Source organism: Leuresthes tenuis, unplaced genomic scaffold, assembly GCF_036924035.1.
Source record: "Leuresthes tenuis unplaced genomic scaffold, fLeuTen1.0.hap1 SCAF_16, whole genome shotgun sequence".
Classification (NCBI taxonomy): Eukaryota; Metazoa; Chordata; class Actinopteri; order Atheriniformes; family Atherinopsidae; genus Leuresthes; species Leuresthes tenuis.
The window spans coordinates 23,338,566-23,353,680 of record NW_027325370.1 but is presented as its reverse complement, the minus strand read 5'-3'; the positions used below and the strand labels follow the sequence as shown (position 1 = coordinate 23,353,680).

Sequence of the window (15,115 nt, the reverse complement as noted above, 5' to 3'; positions counted from 1 at the left end):
TTGTTGGTGTTTTGTCATGTGCTGTATTTATAGATTTTTAAAAGGACTCTGTCTACAAAAGTGCAAGAAGAAAGATTTTTTCCTGTCAGCATCACAGTTAAAGTATGTGTTGTTATGCAGATAAGTCCTACACTGTCCTACACTTAGAACAAATATATGATCATTTCAGAATTGTCTTAAATATGTAATTTCCAGTCTTTTACTTTGAACCACTTGGTCATTTATTTACTCAGACACCTTTGCGGTTTCTCTTATATACATGTCGTATTCCAGTTTGCTTTGACTACAGCAATAGCATCACATGTAACAGTTGAACAGTTAACCAGTTAAAAAGAAAAACAATCAAAGCTGCACTAAGTTGAGAATCCATTAAATCAAGGGCTTCTAGATCAGTCGTCCCATTCATCATCATCATCGTCATCATCATGTCCTCCATCTTCTTCACTGTCATCTGAAAGAGTGAACATGCATGAAGATATAAGATTTTGTTGCCCTGGTGGTTCAATTCACACAATTTTTCTTTTTTCTAAAATACATACCAGAGGAATGGATGACCTTACTCCTCTTCTGCATGACCATCATGAGAGCACCCACGATGCCCTCACCTGATTCTGATGCTGCAGGTGGAGCTGGATCAGAGCTCTCTGTTACCTGTGATGCACAGCAGGGCGGCAGCATGACTTTACAAACATGAATATCTCTTGCAAATATCAAGGTAATCTTTATGAGACATAAGGCTATAAGGCATCTCTGAAACAATTTTTTGAAAACCAAATTTAAAAGAAAAAAAAGTTGCTTTACTTTTCTTAGATTCTTCCCGAGTTGGATTTGTTTGAGCAGATCCCCTCTGCTGTCTCCTCCCCCAGCGGGTGCGGAGGAAGGTGTAGCGCTACCAGAGGGGGGAGGAGGAGGTGGGAGATTTGAAGTTGAAGGAGGTGGAGGAGGAGGAGGTGGGGCAGGTGGGGGTGGAGGCGCACCAACACTACCACCTCCTCTGCTGGGTGTAGATGGGACAGGTGGAGGAGGGGCTCCCATGGCGTGATCGTGGCTTGATGGTCGTGGAGGAGGTGGCATGTTGTGGGAGGACATTGGGGGTGAGTCGTAAGAAGGCTTCGAGGATGGTGGTAACTGAGGGGGTAAGTGTGCTGGTGGCGGCGGAGGTGGACCGCCTCGGCCTGTTGGAGGTGGGGGTGGCACACCTCCACGTGGTGGATGTGGCTGAGGGGATGCATTTCCCCGCTGTGACTGGCCTGGGATGGGAGGCAGGGGGCCAGAACGACCTCTTGGGGGTGGAGGGGTTGGAGCAGAGGGACTGGAGCCTGGCAGAGCAGGCAGGGGACCCTGTCTGCCAGGTGGGGGTGGTGGTCGTCCAGCAGCTGTAATGCAACAGAAACAGACATCACAATTCAATACCATGTAGATTTGCCTATGGGAACCAGTGGGATTGAAACATGCCAGAAAAAGATCTAACCTTCTCTGTTCACCTCCCTTTTGACCGCCTCCATGCCTCCTGACTGCTCTATGACATTATAGATGAGCTGGGAGGTCTTTTCATCCCTGAGCTCAGCTTCACTAATGCCTGCTTGGGAGAGCAGCTTGGACAGATCAGGGTCAAGGTTGTTGGGGTCCCATCCAACATGAGTTACATGTCTGACAGAAAGGAGAGGACAGGAAACAGTATAATTCTGTTGAAATTGTCACGTGTAGAAAGGAGAAATGATGAAATATATTCTCTGCCTGAAATTAGACAATACATTCAGTGACTCAAATCCTTACTTAAATCCACTGGGTGCTCCTATGTCTGCTTTAGAGAGTTTGGGAGCTTTTTTCTTGTTCTTGCTCAATTTCTTCTTTTCTTTGCTACTTAGAGCTGTAGGAGCAGAAGGTGAAGGTATGGAGCGATAGCGTGATGACTGGATATCCGGGTTTTGGATATCCACTGTGGCCATGTGAATAGAACCAGGGCTACCGGATGGGCCTTTTGGAGGAAATACAAAATACATTCAGGCTAGTATGTTCTGGAGCTTTATTCAATTGAATAACTGTTGGTAGTAACAGCTACGTGATGAGGTAAAGGAGATACACACCTTTTTCAGGTGGGATTGGAGGCAGAGAACTTCGATCTACAGTGACAGAAAAAGAGAACAGACACTCATTGTGGCACATGTTTAAAAGACACGTAGCTGTGAAGGAGTTTATGGAGCTACTGTATCTTACCATTTGTAGGCAGGGGGCGCTGTTTCTTATCTGTCAAGCAAAGCAAGAAGTAAGGAAGAAACCATTTTGTATCGCCCTATTTTACAGCTAAAATTGTCTTGAAATGAATGAGCATCTGTTTCATGGTGGAATTAAGACATTATTTAGCATAGATAGTTATTCATTTCTTTTGCATTTTTAAAATATATTGCCAAAGAAAATCATGGTCTCTGCAGTATACTGCCAGGTAAAAAAATGCTTTTATCTCATAGATTAAATTTTTTCTCCCCATAAGCAAAAAAGCCAAACAGAATCTCCAGAGCAGTCTGTACATAAATCTATCGCAGTTGCATATGTGGTAATAGATAATTACTTTCAGGGATGTATCTGGTGGTTTCTGGAGTTGTGACTATGAACTCACTGACCTTGACGGTTGTTTCTTTGGCTGATTTTCTCCAGAACAGCATTTTTGAAGGTGTCTGCTTCCTGTTGCACGGTGAAGTTCAGCCCCACTTGACAATCCTGCATTATGTTATGGATGCATATATCAAATAGACGCCTATAAAGTAATACTTGAGGATTTAAGGAAGATTTTGTGGTGACAAAATAACTCCCTTGCATGTTGCAGGAAGGGGTCACATTAGTGTGTGCTTACATCAGCAGCAAAGGTATGGAAGTACGGCTGTGGTGAGGAGTAAACTATTTGGTTGTAGAGCTCCTGCTCCCAAACCTGTCTCCCAGTCTGTGGAAAAACATAATGTGTCATTTTTTGTCATGTCATGTAATGTTAAAGTTTAGCAAAAGGAGATCTTAGTCAAAGTTATGAGATCATCCCTATAAAGAGCCTGTTTTTGCAGCATTTATCTGACCTTTAGATCAAACATTCGGATGAAATAGGAGCGCTGGGGATTGTCTTTGACGAAGCAGACCACTCCGGTGTGCTGCAGGCTCCACATGGTTGAGCTGTGAGGTAGAGCCATGAACAACTGTGCAACTGCAGTGGCCACAGACTGAACACACAGACAAGATATATATTGAAAACATTTCAACAGTGCTGATAATACACTTGAAAGCATTTTATTGCAGTTCACATGTAAATTTGCAGTTAAGTGGTGATGGTTAACTTCCTCCCTGGCTTTCATTTGTTCAGATAAGTGTTGTGATGCTCTTTGTTCGTCTCTGCAGCTGTTGGAAAGCATTTAAGATAAATGCTCATGATGTACTTGCGTTTTTGTGTTATGCAAGGCTGACAAACAACCGTAGGATGAATTTTTACCTCAGTAGCCAAAAGAGTGTCATGAACAAAGCAACTTCTGCTGCACTGTAAGACTAAAACCAATCATGATGTCTAATTTTGACAGCAGAGGAAGAATCGCTTCAGCCACCATTTCCTGTTTCAGCTACCTCCTTCTCGATGACCTAATGTCAGTAAATTATTTTAACAGCGATAACACCAGCATACAATAGATATGTTTGAGGAAAATATGCGTCTGTTCTTATTTTTGTTCGTAAATCAGGTAAGACAAATCACAAGGATGAAATGACGGTTAAGTAAAGTTAAATGTATAGTTCAACAGGCCTCAACTCAGCTATCAACTGAACTCGTTGAAATTCAGGATATGATGTTTAACCACCCTCAAAAAGAGGGTCTTACGGGTTGACTCTGAAATTAATCACATTTCACTTTAAGAGTAAAACCAGTTATTTCAAGTCAGGACAGATGAAACAGAATAAACCCATCTGTGAGCAAAACCCCTCGCATCTCAGTTCAGAACTTACAGCACACCTTCTGCCCAGCAGCTCCTCCAGTTTCTCATTCTCCTGTTGGCTCAGCAGAGAGCTTTGGATGCTCTCCATTTTACTTTTAGATCCACGACTCATGATCCGTTTTTACCAGTGTTCAGGTTTATCTACATTAAACATGAATCACATTTGAAAAAGGCGTCCTCGCTATGCACTGTCAGAATGCTCTCTACAGTCAAGGAAGTTTCTGTTCTCTGTTCTGTGCATACATCAACTCAAAGCAGGAAACGGACAACCACACTTCTCTAACCCCCTCTTTTCTTCTTTCACTCAGACGCAGAGCACAGATGAATGTGTTACTTCCATTTTCAGAGAGAGGCGGTGCACTGTTGCACTTGCCTTGCAGTGAGTTAGTTTTCTTTTACATCCACATATATGCTCCAAAAAAAAAAAGACTTTGTCCGTTTCACATCGATTTGAAAAGCAACACCGGACATTTATACAAACAAAACATATTTTATTGACAGACAACAACATTCAAATAAAATTGAAAATGTACAGGCTGAATAACAAAGGAAATAGAATTTTTTCTCAAATAAAGACAAAAATAAGAAAGAAAGAAAAAACCTTTATCAATGGGTAATTCTTCAACATACAGAAAGGTTTCTGGGGCTGCTGAAGCAGCCTTTCTAACACTGGATATTTTAAAATTCACCATTTTGCTGGCTTTGCAGAACATGATAAAAATAAAAACTTCTGTTTTCTCTTAATGTGACACAATAAATATAGTCTTTGGTTTGCAACTAGGCTAATATAGAAAACTTTGTTGTTCTTGTGCAAACTCTGTCTCTATCTGTTGGCTCACGTGATTGTCAGTAACTGTTTAACCTTCATGAAGAGCAGGTTGGGCACCTTAGACTCAGCTTTGAAGATGATCACCCTTACACCGGTCATGTTAAGTGACAGAAAAGGTAGAAAAAGAAATCTTTTTAATTGCATTCCATTTTTACCGAAAAATGTGTATTGAATCATCAAATAAATTTAACTATGTGGAGCTGCACACCAACCTTTCCTTGTTACGTTAAGTCAAGTTTAGGAAAATTTGAGCAGTGCTTCGCTGACAGTCCTAAATGTCAACTGAAACCGCAACAGAACATACAAACTGATATGTCTGGTTTTGTTTGACAAAAAGCAAAAACAGTTGACTTATAAATGCATGTTCTCTAAAATCTGAGATAGTAGGGAAGTAGATTGGAGAGATGTTTGCAGTGACTGAGCTATTCCACGGAACTGTACACATCCATACTCTAAAACGGGATTTCCATTTTAATCATGCTGTTCCCATCATCCTTTTGCTGTCATTCTGTGGTCTCTCCTCCACTACAGAAACTTATGTCTGCCCCATCAATTGACAAAACATTTTCCTTATTTCGATGTTTGCAAAAGTTCCTTTGCGTTTATTCCTGTCTTTCGCTGTCAAACGTTTTTGTTTGGGTTTGGATGTGAACTCAGCAGAGTGGGGTAATTTGATTAAAAGGAGAGCTTTGGTTGACATTCTGTTTGTAGTTCTCTGTTCAGTCATGGCATCTAGTGCCCCGCTAGTGTCCACTTCCACTTCGCGACTCACCAGTCACCCAGTCAATGATAATAAATGTGAGACTCATGACCATAAAGATGAATCCCAGTGCTGCAAAGCATGCGGCCTGTAAGAGAGGAAGGTAACAATGCTAAATTTGTATGAAAGCCACATAAAAAATAAGACACGGAAATTTAAAATGACCAAGAAAAACATGTAGTATCTTTGAGAGCTGTACCTGAATCTTGGGTCTTGACTTCATTGGCTCCTGGTCTTCAGGAACAATACGAATGTAGAAGATTGCAGGTAGGATGAAAATAAGACTGGGGGCAGATGTGGCTCCTGTGTGGGAAAGCAAAGAAGAGAAGTGCATTTATTTTTCGGTCACTTCCCTTTTATAGGTGATATCCTGGACTTGACTCTGCAGTGAGACCCGGATTCTTTCTGTATGAACATACCAATGATGCCAAAGATGTCGCGGATGGAAGGCACAAATATAACGAGCAGGTTCACCAAGAAGATGAGACAGAATGCAATGGCAATGTGCCTGGCCCAGTGGAAAGGCTTCTCAGGGAACAAGATCTGAAGCAAGGCCCTGCGAATCTGCAGATTTAACAAAGGAGGAGAGAGACATTTATTTATTTTCCACAAAGCATCAAAACTGATCACCAAAACAGTGTAAGACACCCTGTTTCATCACTCAGCTCCATGCCAGCTAACATTAGGGTTGGTATTTGCAGTTGAGTTAAAGACAAAATAGGCTCCCTGCTTTGAAATATTTCGAGGGGAGATACTGTTACTGAAAGTTTCAGGCCACAGTGATACTTTAAGAGGCAGCTTCCTGCTCTCTGTATAGATATTAAAGAAGTTAAATATTTTTTTGGGGAAAAAAAAGGCTTAGCACAATAACTGGAAACAGCTAACATTAGTTTTAGCCCTTGTGCTCCCATAATTTTGTCAAAGTCGTTTAACACTGTTTTTTTTTTTTAAGGTAAAAATTGAAGAGACATTTTAATTACTGTGGCTAACATGTACCAGCAGATGGATGTTTTAACCTATGGATAGAGCCAGGCTTGATGCTAAGCTAACTGTCTCCAGGCTTCATGTTCACTCTGAGTGTGTGACTCTGAGACATGACAGTATCGATCATGGTATTGAGTTTCTAACATAAGTCTCTGGAAGAAAAAAAAACATCAAACAATTTCTTTGATTTAGTTTGCAAAAGGTTTATTTATTGATTTATGTTGTTTTCACCAAAACCTAACTTTAAAAAAACACTTCTTAGCATATGTAGAATATTCTGAACTTCAGTGGCCACAGCTATGAAGCTAAATGCACAGCTGAAAAAGAAACTCTTGCCTGGGAGGTTTCCTTCTGTCTGAAATAGATGTTTTCAGTGCCTTGACATATAGAATTGTTCTCACTCTCTGAAATATACAGGCATTTACGAGCAGTGTCAGTTTTGCAGTGTTTTGTGCCGTTGAGGCATTGTCACCAATGTTTGGGATACACGAAGTGAAGACTATACATTCAAAATCCACTGACTCGACAGAGAATAGCAAGACTAGTAATGTAACATGTGCATGCCTCTAACTTTTATGATACCAAATTTACTCGTTAGTTACACAATAATCTCCACATTGGCCTGAAAAACGATTTTTACAAGTGTGTGTCTAAACTTAAATACCATATCATAAATAACTATTATTTTTCTTGAATGGCTTTCTGTAAAGAAATTTCCTTTTGAGAAGTTTGTCATTGCATTTGCCTTACAGTTACACAGTACTTGTATTTATGCTCAGTATTTTTACATATTCTTGAACAATTGAGATTTTTACATATCTCTGAAACATCAGTATTTAAGTCATTTTCAAGGCTTACACTAGCTTAGATCCCAGGTCATGTCTTCGGTGTCCTATCTTGCACGACCAGCAAGTACATACTTCTTTTATACTTAATTGATTACGACGAAAGTCAATGATTAATTACGGTCTGAAGACAAATCAATTATTTTTCCCATCACTTTAGCCTTGTGTTTGTTTAATCTCCATTTTTCGGCCTCCATGTTTTGTGTCTGAATCTTGATGTTACAATAAAGAAGCACGTTGCATGGGCTGGAAGTATAAGACCTACATGAGGTATCTTTGTTAATATATAATAATATTTTCATAGGTCTTCTTACCGGGAAAAGAACCACAGGGACAGTGAGAGTGACAGCTACCAGTACAGCCAGACGCACACAGAGAACCAGGACATCCAGGGGGTCCACCTTAATGTAGGTGTGTAACAGCTCAGAGTCCACATTACCTACCCACAGAGAAGCCAAACGCAATTTACATATCTCATTCACAACTCAGGAAAATGCATATGGGCTTTGGGTAAAAATGAAGTCGGTCATTTGATAGCTCACAAAATCAGAATAAAGTGACCTTTGACTGTCAGAAGTAACATGAGCATCTTACTGTAAAAGGTGAGGTAACCGAAAAGAGCGGTCAGCAGGTACATGACAAACATGGCCAGGACGGAGATGTTGGCAACAGTCTGCATGCGCTTCTTGGTGGCACTGAGTTATAGCCATACCGGGGGGGAAAAAAGAAAAAAGAAAATGTTAACAAACTGTGTGGCTGCCAAGTGACAGTGACAGATTGTGATTCTCTGACTTACTTTCGTAGTTCAGTGTAGATGGGTAGCACCTCTGGGTGGCAAACAAAAGCAAAAGCTAGGATTGGGATGGTGTATGCTGTCTAAATGCCAAAACACAGCAGAGGTAAGTGAGGTAACATGAACATGAACAATACTGAATATAAATCAGTTGCGCTAACTATGAAATTAAAATACACATGACAGTCTGGGAGACAATGTGAAAATGTTTTCATTCCAACCTGTGGGTTGATGGTAAATAGTTTGGCCTCACAGCACTGTTGGACAGTACAGTTTGTACTATTCTGTAGTGTGTTTTGAAGTGGACAGTCGATGTTGAATTTCTTGTATATAACCTGGAGAGACACGCCCATCGTTTAATCCAATATAACAAATTAATAGATGAGCAGCTTAATATATTCTATGGATCTTTGCTGACTTACCGAAATAAGGAAGAACACCATGCAGGAGAGGGAGAAGCCACTTGTGTAGCCAAGGTAACCTGAATTGTGATTTGAAAAAAGCAATTATTTATGACTACAGAGGCTAAACTGTGTCATTTTAGTGCCAGTAAATGCAACATAAATGGCTAGTGGAGACATGACGTACATGAGAGAGAATGAGGACTGATTTAAAAAAAAAAAAAAAAGAAAAGAAAGGAAAATGTCAACAGAATGACAGACATACCAAGCTGTCTCATGAGTGCTAGAGGAAGAATGATGAGACCACTAACAATGATGACCAAGTAGTTTCCATTCAAGAACCACTCTCTAAGGGACAGTCACACAAACAGATGAAACAAATCAGTTTAGCGCCAAACAAAAAAACCCAAAAAAAACTGGATCTGCTTTGTGTGAGTTTATACCAGAAAATTCCATTGATACTCACCCTGTGTTCTCAGTTTTACCGAGGAAAGCCTGAATAACCAGCGGCAGCTCAGACTTGATGATGAAGAGATAGCTGGACATTGCTTAAAAGACACGAAGATGAACTTTTCTTGAGTTGTTTTTACACTCTGCTTTTATTTTGAATAAAATCTTTAATGAAAGGTGAAGCAAACCAAAGAAGAAAAAAGTTTTGGTGTTACCTCCTATGTTGTGCACTGTTATGATGGCACCAGCCAGGATTTTTCCTGGGTGGCCAAAAGCCCGGTTCCCAAGCTGCTCATATGCCCGGATACCTGAAAGCAAGCAGACACTATATAGAGATACTGTGTATGTGTTTGTGCTAAGTTATGAGAGCACACGTTATCTGTGTCTTACCTACAACTCCAGCACTTTTTAGCAGGAGATGAATTGAATATGCCGACAGAATGGCAATGAATACTAGCAGGATTCTGAAACAAACGAGAAGGAAATCTGTTGAGAAACTGCATTCATTCATCAGAATGAAAGTCTTCAGAAAGCAATTTCGTCTCCTAACAGTTACTGCTGTTATTGTCTTTGTTGTTTTCTTTTCCCTCCCACACATAAGAGTATGGCTTTGAGACAGTAGCTCTGCAGCCGCACTCCACCCTGCTCCCAGCAGCACAGCACCGATCCAACCAGGCGTGTCTTAGATCTGATCACAGGGCTCTATATTTAACCACTCAAATCTGATTTAGAGGAGCTGCGCGTGTATGAGCTCTAATGTACATTCTGACAGATCAGGGCTCGGACAGTAGCAGCTGCGTGTAGCAGTATGCGTAACACTGATTGTGTGTCACCTGCAACTCAAACAGGTCTATGAAAACAAAGCACTGTTGCCACAAATGCTGCTTAAACACATATACACTGAGAGTGATATGACACACACTCACATAGTCCTATTTCTGGCTTCAAACGGAACATCTTTATCCAATCTGCCTCTACTAACACAAAGTGTAACCTAATTCTGATTGTAGTGATAGCTCATACCTAATGTAAAGTTGTGACAATGATTGTTTGAAATGTATTCATAGAGAAAAGTGACACAAAGACCTTTACAAAGATAAGGACGTACGAAGTTTAGACACATGCAAAATAATAACTATACTACATAGTAAAATATAAGAAAAGCTAACAATAGAAGACTGATAACTAATAAACACCCTGATAAATACACACAACTTACACACAGCTTTGGAAAAAATATCTTCAAACAACAAATTTGTTCTTAAACGAGCCACAAGCAGGCCTTTAACAAAGCCAGAAATACTTCACATTGTAAATGTCTCACGTGTGTCAGTCTACAATTCAGAAACTCGCTTACTTTCACATGACAAACTTCCCTCCTCTAATTTTGTGGCATGTAGGAGTTTGAGCACATTCTACTACCTATCACAAGAGGCAGAGGGCAACAAAAAGATGGTTTGCAGTTTGCACAAGACCCGAGCAAATACATCTGCCTACAAACACACTCACTGATTAAAACACAAAGGTTCAGCCAAAAATTGAACCGTATTTGGCTCTCATACTCACATGAAAAGGACGATTCCAGTGTTGGACATGGCATAAGCCAATCCAAGAATTCCACTGCCCATAATGGCGTTACTGAGGTTAAAGATGGACATGCCGAATGAAGTCTTCCCCTCAAACTGCAACAAGAGAACAGATAATGCTGCTCAGAAACGTAGTTTTTTTACTGTATTTTACTCTAAATATTAAGCAAGAAAAAACACTCACATCTGTGAAGTGAACTTCTTTCTTGACACCAGTTTTATGTGGGAGAAACTCCTCGTGTTCTGCCAAAGCATCGAGCCCATCAAACCTACAAAGGAAGAATCATCAGGACATCAAAATGGAGCAGAATAAAACTTTAAGTGTCTTTACCTAATTTAATTTACAGAGATTGAAAAAAACGTTTTCATTTATCTAGCCGTGACTTTACCAGTATTGTTATGACTAATGAACCCAGCAGTCGGAATTGCTCATCTTGCTCATCTTACCCATCGTCTCTGCTGTGTCCATTTATCTTCTGAAGCTCCATTTTGGTTGCTGTGGTTGATCTACTTTTGCTGAATACTGAAAATTTTCTCGTTCAATTCTTGAAATGGCTGGAAGCAGAGAAAACTTGTGTTTGAGTTATGATACATTCACCAAAAAGCGAGTCTTTGACAATAACTGGAAAGCTTTTCTCTGAGCATACAACCTCAGACACAGCTAATGCATCGATCTAGCCAACTTTCCATATTTTTTCACTTTTTTCTTCACAACGATAAACTGATTGTAGGCTTATGTGACACTGTGTCTTTTATGAGGCTTCTGTGTGCACCAACTTTTCTGTGATCTGTTTTAACTTGTTAAGGCTGAGACGTTATCTCAGAGTGGCTGTTCCAGGAAGCCGATGGGTATTATATCAATGATATAAGGCGTTGGCTCAGATCTGAAAGTACAATAAAAGCAGACTAATAGAACAGTTGGAGACTTGGAAATATGTTTAAATACCCTCAGTTGCTCAAAGATCGACTCATTATTTGTACCCAAGAAGGAGCTGCGGCATTCAAGAATCCCAGAATAATGTGATACAAGCATTAAATGCTTTCTCAGTTGCAAAAGGGCAAACTTATTTTTAAAGTCTGTGGTAATTATCCCCACTGGCCAAAGTCAACAAGAGTGTGTTTTCTTTCTTTTTTTTTTAAATTTAAAGCTCTAAATCATTTCTTATCACAGTGTTGGGACACTGTGAACAAGGGGATACTTGATCTCAGGGTCCATTCAAAGCTTGTGTGACAGGAGAAGCTTTAAGCTTCAACAAACATTGTCAGAGGACCTATGTTGCTCTAATCTGCAGTGGACACACTTTGGGAATGAGCGTAGGTCTGTGCTCTGGCCACATGGGTCGTGGGATACTTCCCTTCTCTGTGGGTCAAACTGCCCTCAGGATTTTCACATCTGACCTCTAATGACCCTCTTGCACAAGACTTTGCCATCCTTTAAGAGTTTCACACAAAACTGGAATACTCAACAGGCCTGCTGACATACAATAATCCATACAACTTGGCCCTTGATAGCAGTGGGCAACAGAGATAAACAAAGGGCTCCTGTGTAAATGGTGCTATTTAGACTAAATACAGAGTAGCTCTTTCCCTGCACGCTGGCTCCAGGTCAAGTTTGGTTAGAATAATTTTTTTTAGCTGCACACCCGACAACTTTCTCATGGCTCATAACCAACACATACAACCGACAAATCATAGACTAAATGTCAGGAGAAGTTTGTCATTTAACATTCTTCCCCAAAAGAAGCTTTGATAGACTACTTCTGCTCAAACTGTAAGAGGAAGATGTTGCTATAACCAAGCTTCGCATTTTGCTTTGCTTTAAAAGAAGGGTGGGGGCTGCAGAAACTAGACAAACCTGGTTAGCATGGAACTTGATCCATGTTAGATATTTCATTAGCCACAGGGGCTGCTCTTACACAGTGGAAAGAGAGAAATAGGGGAGTGGGGGGGCAATAAAAAGAAAAAAGTACCCTTTGTTCTTTCCATCCATTTATACAACCAAGCGGCCCCTGCATGCCCCTTTAAAAGCGTCCAGTGTGTTGTAATCTAAGACATATTCAAACAGCATATTAAATAATATACAATGAGCACAGCGTTTAAAGTCAAACTGAGTAAATAATTCTGTTCTTTACTGTCTGGCAGTGCGCACCACATGGCTTTTGTCTGACGCAAGACCAACACACTATTGACAGTTAGCCCTTCCCTTCCTCACCATCTAAGACAAGAACTCATCTAGAGCACACACATTTAGTTTGCAACTTACCGTGTTGGTCAACGAAATGGCTTATTTTCTTTCTTGAATAATGACAATGAACTAAATTCCTAACAATTTTAAGACTCTGCCAATGTTTATATATAGTCTTGTTCTTGGGAGTCTCTCCAAAGCTCCTTGCTAGTGAAGAGAGGAGAGAGTGAGAGGGATTAGAGGCTGGGACAGAGAGCAGTGCAGGAAATGGGAACACCCATACTTAACCCTTTCTTAAACCACCCACAGGTGGTGTGTGAGTTGTATAGTTGCTGTAGGGAATCTCTCACCAGGTGTCAGCGCTGAAATGCCGTCAACACTACTGCCAATACAAAGGTAATGAACTAACTGTAGACAGTCTGTGCTCCAAGGCTGCAGCTAATCCCAAAAACCCAATCAAAAGGGCTTCTGTTCATACAGAAGACGAAGGGTGTCAGCACTGACTCTGCATGCAGAACAGAGGGGAGAAGTGGATGTCGTCTCAGGTGGGCAGTTTGCATCCTGCTGGTAGTCATGGTGATGGTAATTAGCTTAGGAGATAAGTGCTTTTTCAGGGTTGCTCACATGTGATCGTGCTTAAGAGTTGTGTGTGCCTGATTGAAAACAAACTATAAGACCTGAACTGACGCATAACAGCAGATGTCCCGCAGCATCACACATAAGTCCATACTGTAGACGCTCCCACGTAGCTCAAGCTCAATAACAGCAGGCATTTCTGCATGTTTACATGAGATACAATAGATGTGACTTTAATTGGATGAATAAAACATAAGGTACGTATCACATTCTGTGCTGATTTGTATGAAAACAGCTAAATTCTAGCTAAAATGACACGACATTTCAGTTGGCTGATAAAGTTTGGCTCAACTGAGACACCCAAGAGACACCCATATTTTCTTCATCTCCCCCTGCCACAAATCCCTTTACTGGAAACTAGATCTGATAGTTACAGAGTCTATATCTTTTAATTGTTTGCAAGCAGTAGATTGAGAGTCTGCACAGATGGGGTTTTCATACATAAGACTTTCTGAGTGACCCCAACTTGGTGTTGGTGGTGACTTAAGAAATTCAGAAAAATCAAGGAAACCATTGTTGAATATTACAGATTTATGTAACATACGGTTTTTCACGAGCCATTTTGTATAATAAAACCATCAACCTATATTGTCATCTTTTTATTTGGTCATACATTTGCAGTCAAGGTGATCCCTCATCTCTGTCCTTTGAAATTCCCGCCTCTGTGACGGAGGTTCTGCCAGCATGTCAGACTGACAACACGACAGAATCATTTCTAGTCATTCCCTCAACGGTTAAAGCAGAAATCCAGAGAAAATATCTGAAAATATCCTTTCCATCAATGAAACTGTACTTTCCCCCTTTTTGCTCCACTTCTTTCCCCATTTGTGAAAGTAAAATGGTACCGACGGTATGGCTGGAACACGCATGGAGTGAAGTGTGAGTGTAGGCCTTCTACCGGTACTCACCTCACTAAAAACAGTCAATTAGATGGATGTCTTTTGTCCAAACAGATGTGACCGGGGAAAAAAAGAAGAAGTTCAAACTTCTTGGCTGATTTCACCACCAAAATCTGCCTTTCACAGTCATGAAGCCACAGCACGTTATCTTCAGCTGTAAGACAAATGGAGGAGGAAGGCAGCTCTTGCCCGCGTAAAAGGAAATTTCCTGCCTCGTCACATGCACAGTCCCTCCCCATTTTTTTTCAGAATTCACAGAGCCACGTGTGGAGCTCTGTTACTTTTCTCTGTTAAAGAATACAATCAAGTTATATACATACATGTTTGATCACTGGCAGCATTTATCTTTGTACCACAGGGACCTTTTGAAATGGGCTCTCTGTAGTAACCTAAGCTGAGAGCAGAGAAATAAAAAAGTACTTTTAAATGGAAACTCTCAGCTAACTGGCCCACACACCATTAATGCGGCTGCACAGCTGGTAGTGTGAAAAAAAACAAAAATGCTGCTGTTTTTTTTTTTATTACCTTCCATGACCTCCAGTTTTGGCATCAGCTCAAAACACTGTCACCTAGTGGGCAACGGAAAGATCTTTGCCAACAGCAGCATCCAGCTGTAAGAAGCATGAAATCTGCCATTTCTAAGCTAAATATGTGGCACCTTACACAACCAGCCTTACATAAACACAGACCAGACCCACACTCTTCACACAGCACCATGGTATAAGAACAGGATGGAAACAAAAGTAACTTAACAGTGACTTTCTCAACTGACTCAACTGTGT

At 40.6% G+C, this 15,115-nt stretch overlaps 2 protein-coding genes across 3 annotated transcripts; both read right to left on the bottom strand.

Annotated features, from left to right (window-relative positions):
• On the bottom strand, positions 1-4,269 carry wasb (WASP actin nucleation promoting factor b). The gene is made up of 11 exons (XM_072367941.1): positions 3,976-4,269; positions 3,066-3,206; positions 2,852-2,938; positions 2,622-2,718; positions 2,218-2,247; positions 2,088-2,123; positions 1,777-1,978; positions 1,472-1,650; positions 802-1,376; positions 540-651; positions 1-451 (listed from the first exon to the last, which is right to left on the bottom strand). The coding sequence occupies exons 1-11, from the start codon at positions 4,075-4,077 to the stop codon at positions 390-392; spliced, it is 1,623 nt and encodes a 540-aa protein (XP_072224042.1). The 5' UTR covers positions 4,078-4,269; the 3' UTR covers positions 1-389.
• A 166-nt stretch (positions 4,270-4,435) lies between these two features.
• On the bottom strand, positions 4,436-14,417 carry LOC140271541 (sodium-coupled neutral amino acid transporter 3-like). 2 transcript variants are annotated; one of them, XM_072366799.1, is made up of 16 exons: positions 14,343-14,417; positions 11,061-11,168; positions 10,798-10,882; positions 10,594-10,709; positions 9,418-9,491; positions 9,243-9,335; positions 9,044-9,125; positions 8,843-8,925; positions 8,599-8,657; positions 8,398-8,511; positions 8,180-8,259; positions 7,978-8,078; positions 7,698-7,822; positions 5,974-6,118; positions 5,754-5,857; positions 4,436-5,642 (listed from the first exon to the last, which is right to left on the bottom strand). In XM_072366799.1, the coding sequence occupies exons 2-16, from the start codon at positions 11,099-11,101 to the stop codon at positions 5,538-5,540; spliced, it is 1,407 nt and encodes a 468-aa protein (XP_072222900.1). In that variant the 5' UTR covers positions 11,102-11,168; positions 14,343-14,417; the 3' UTR covers positions 4,436-5,537. The 2 variants fall into 2 exon arrangements, with proteins under 2 accessions (XP_072222900.1, XP_072222899.1); XM_072366798.1 differs by lacking the exon at positions 14,343-14,417 and adding an exon at positions 12,877-13,124.
• Between the last annotated feature and the right edge of the window lie 698 nt (positions 14,418-15,115).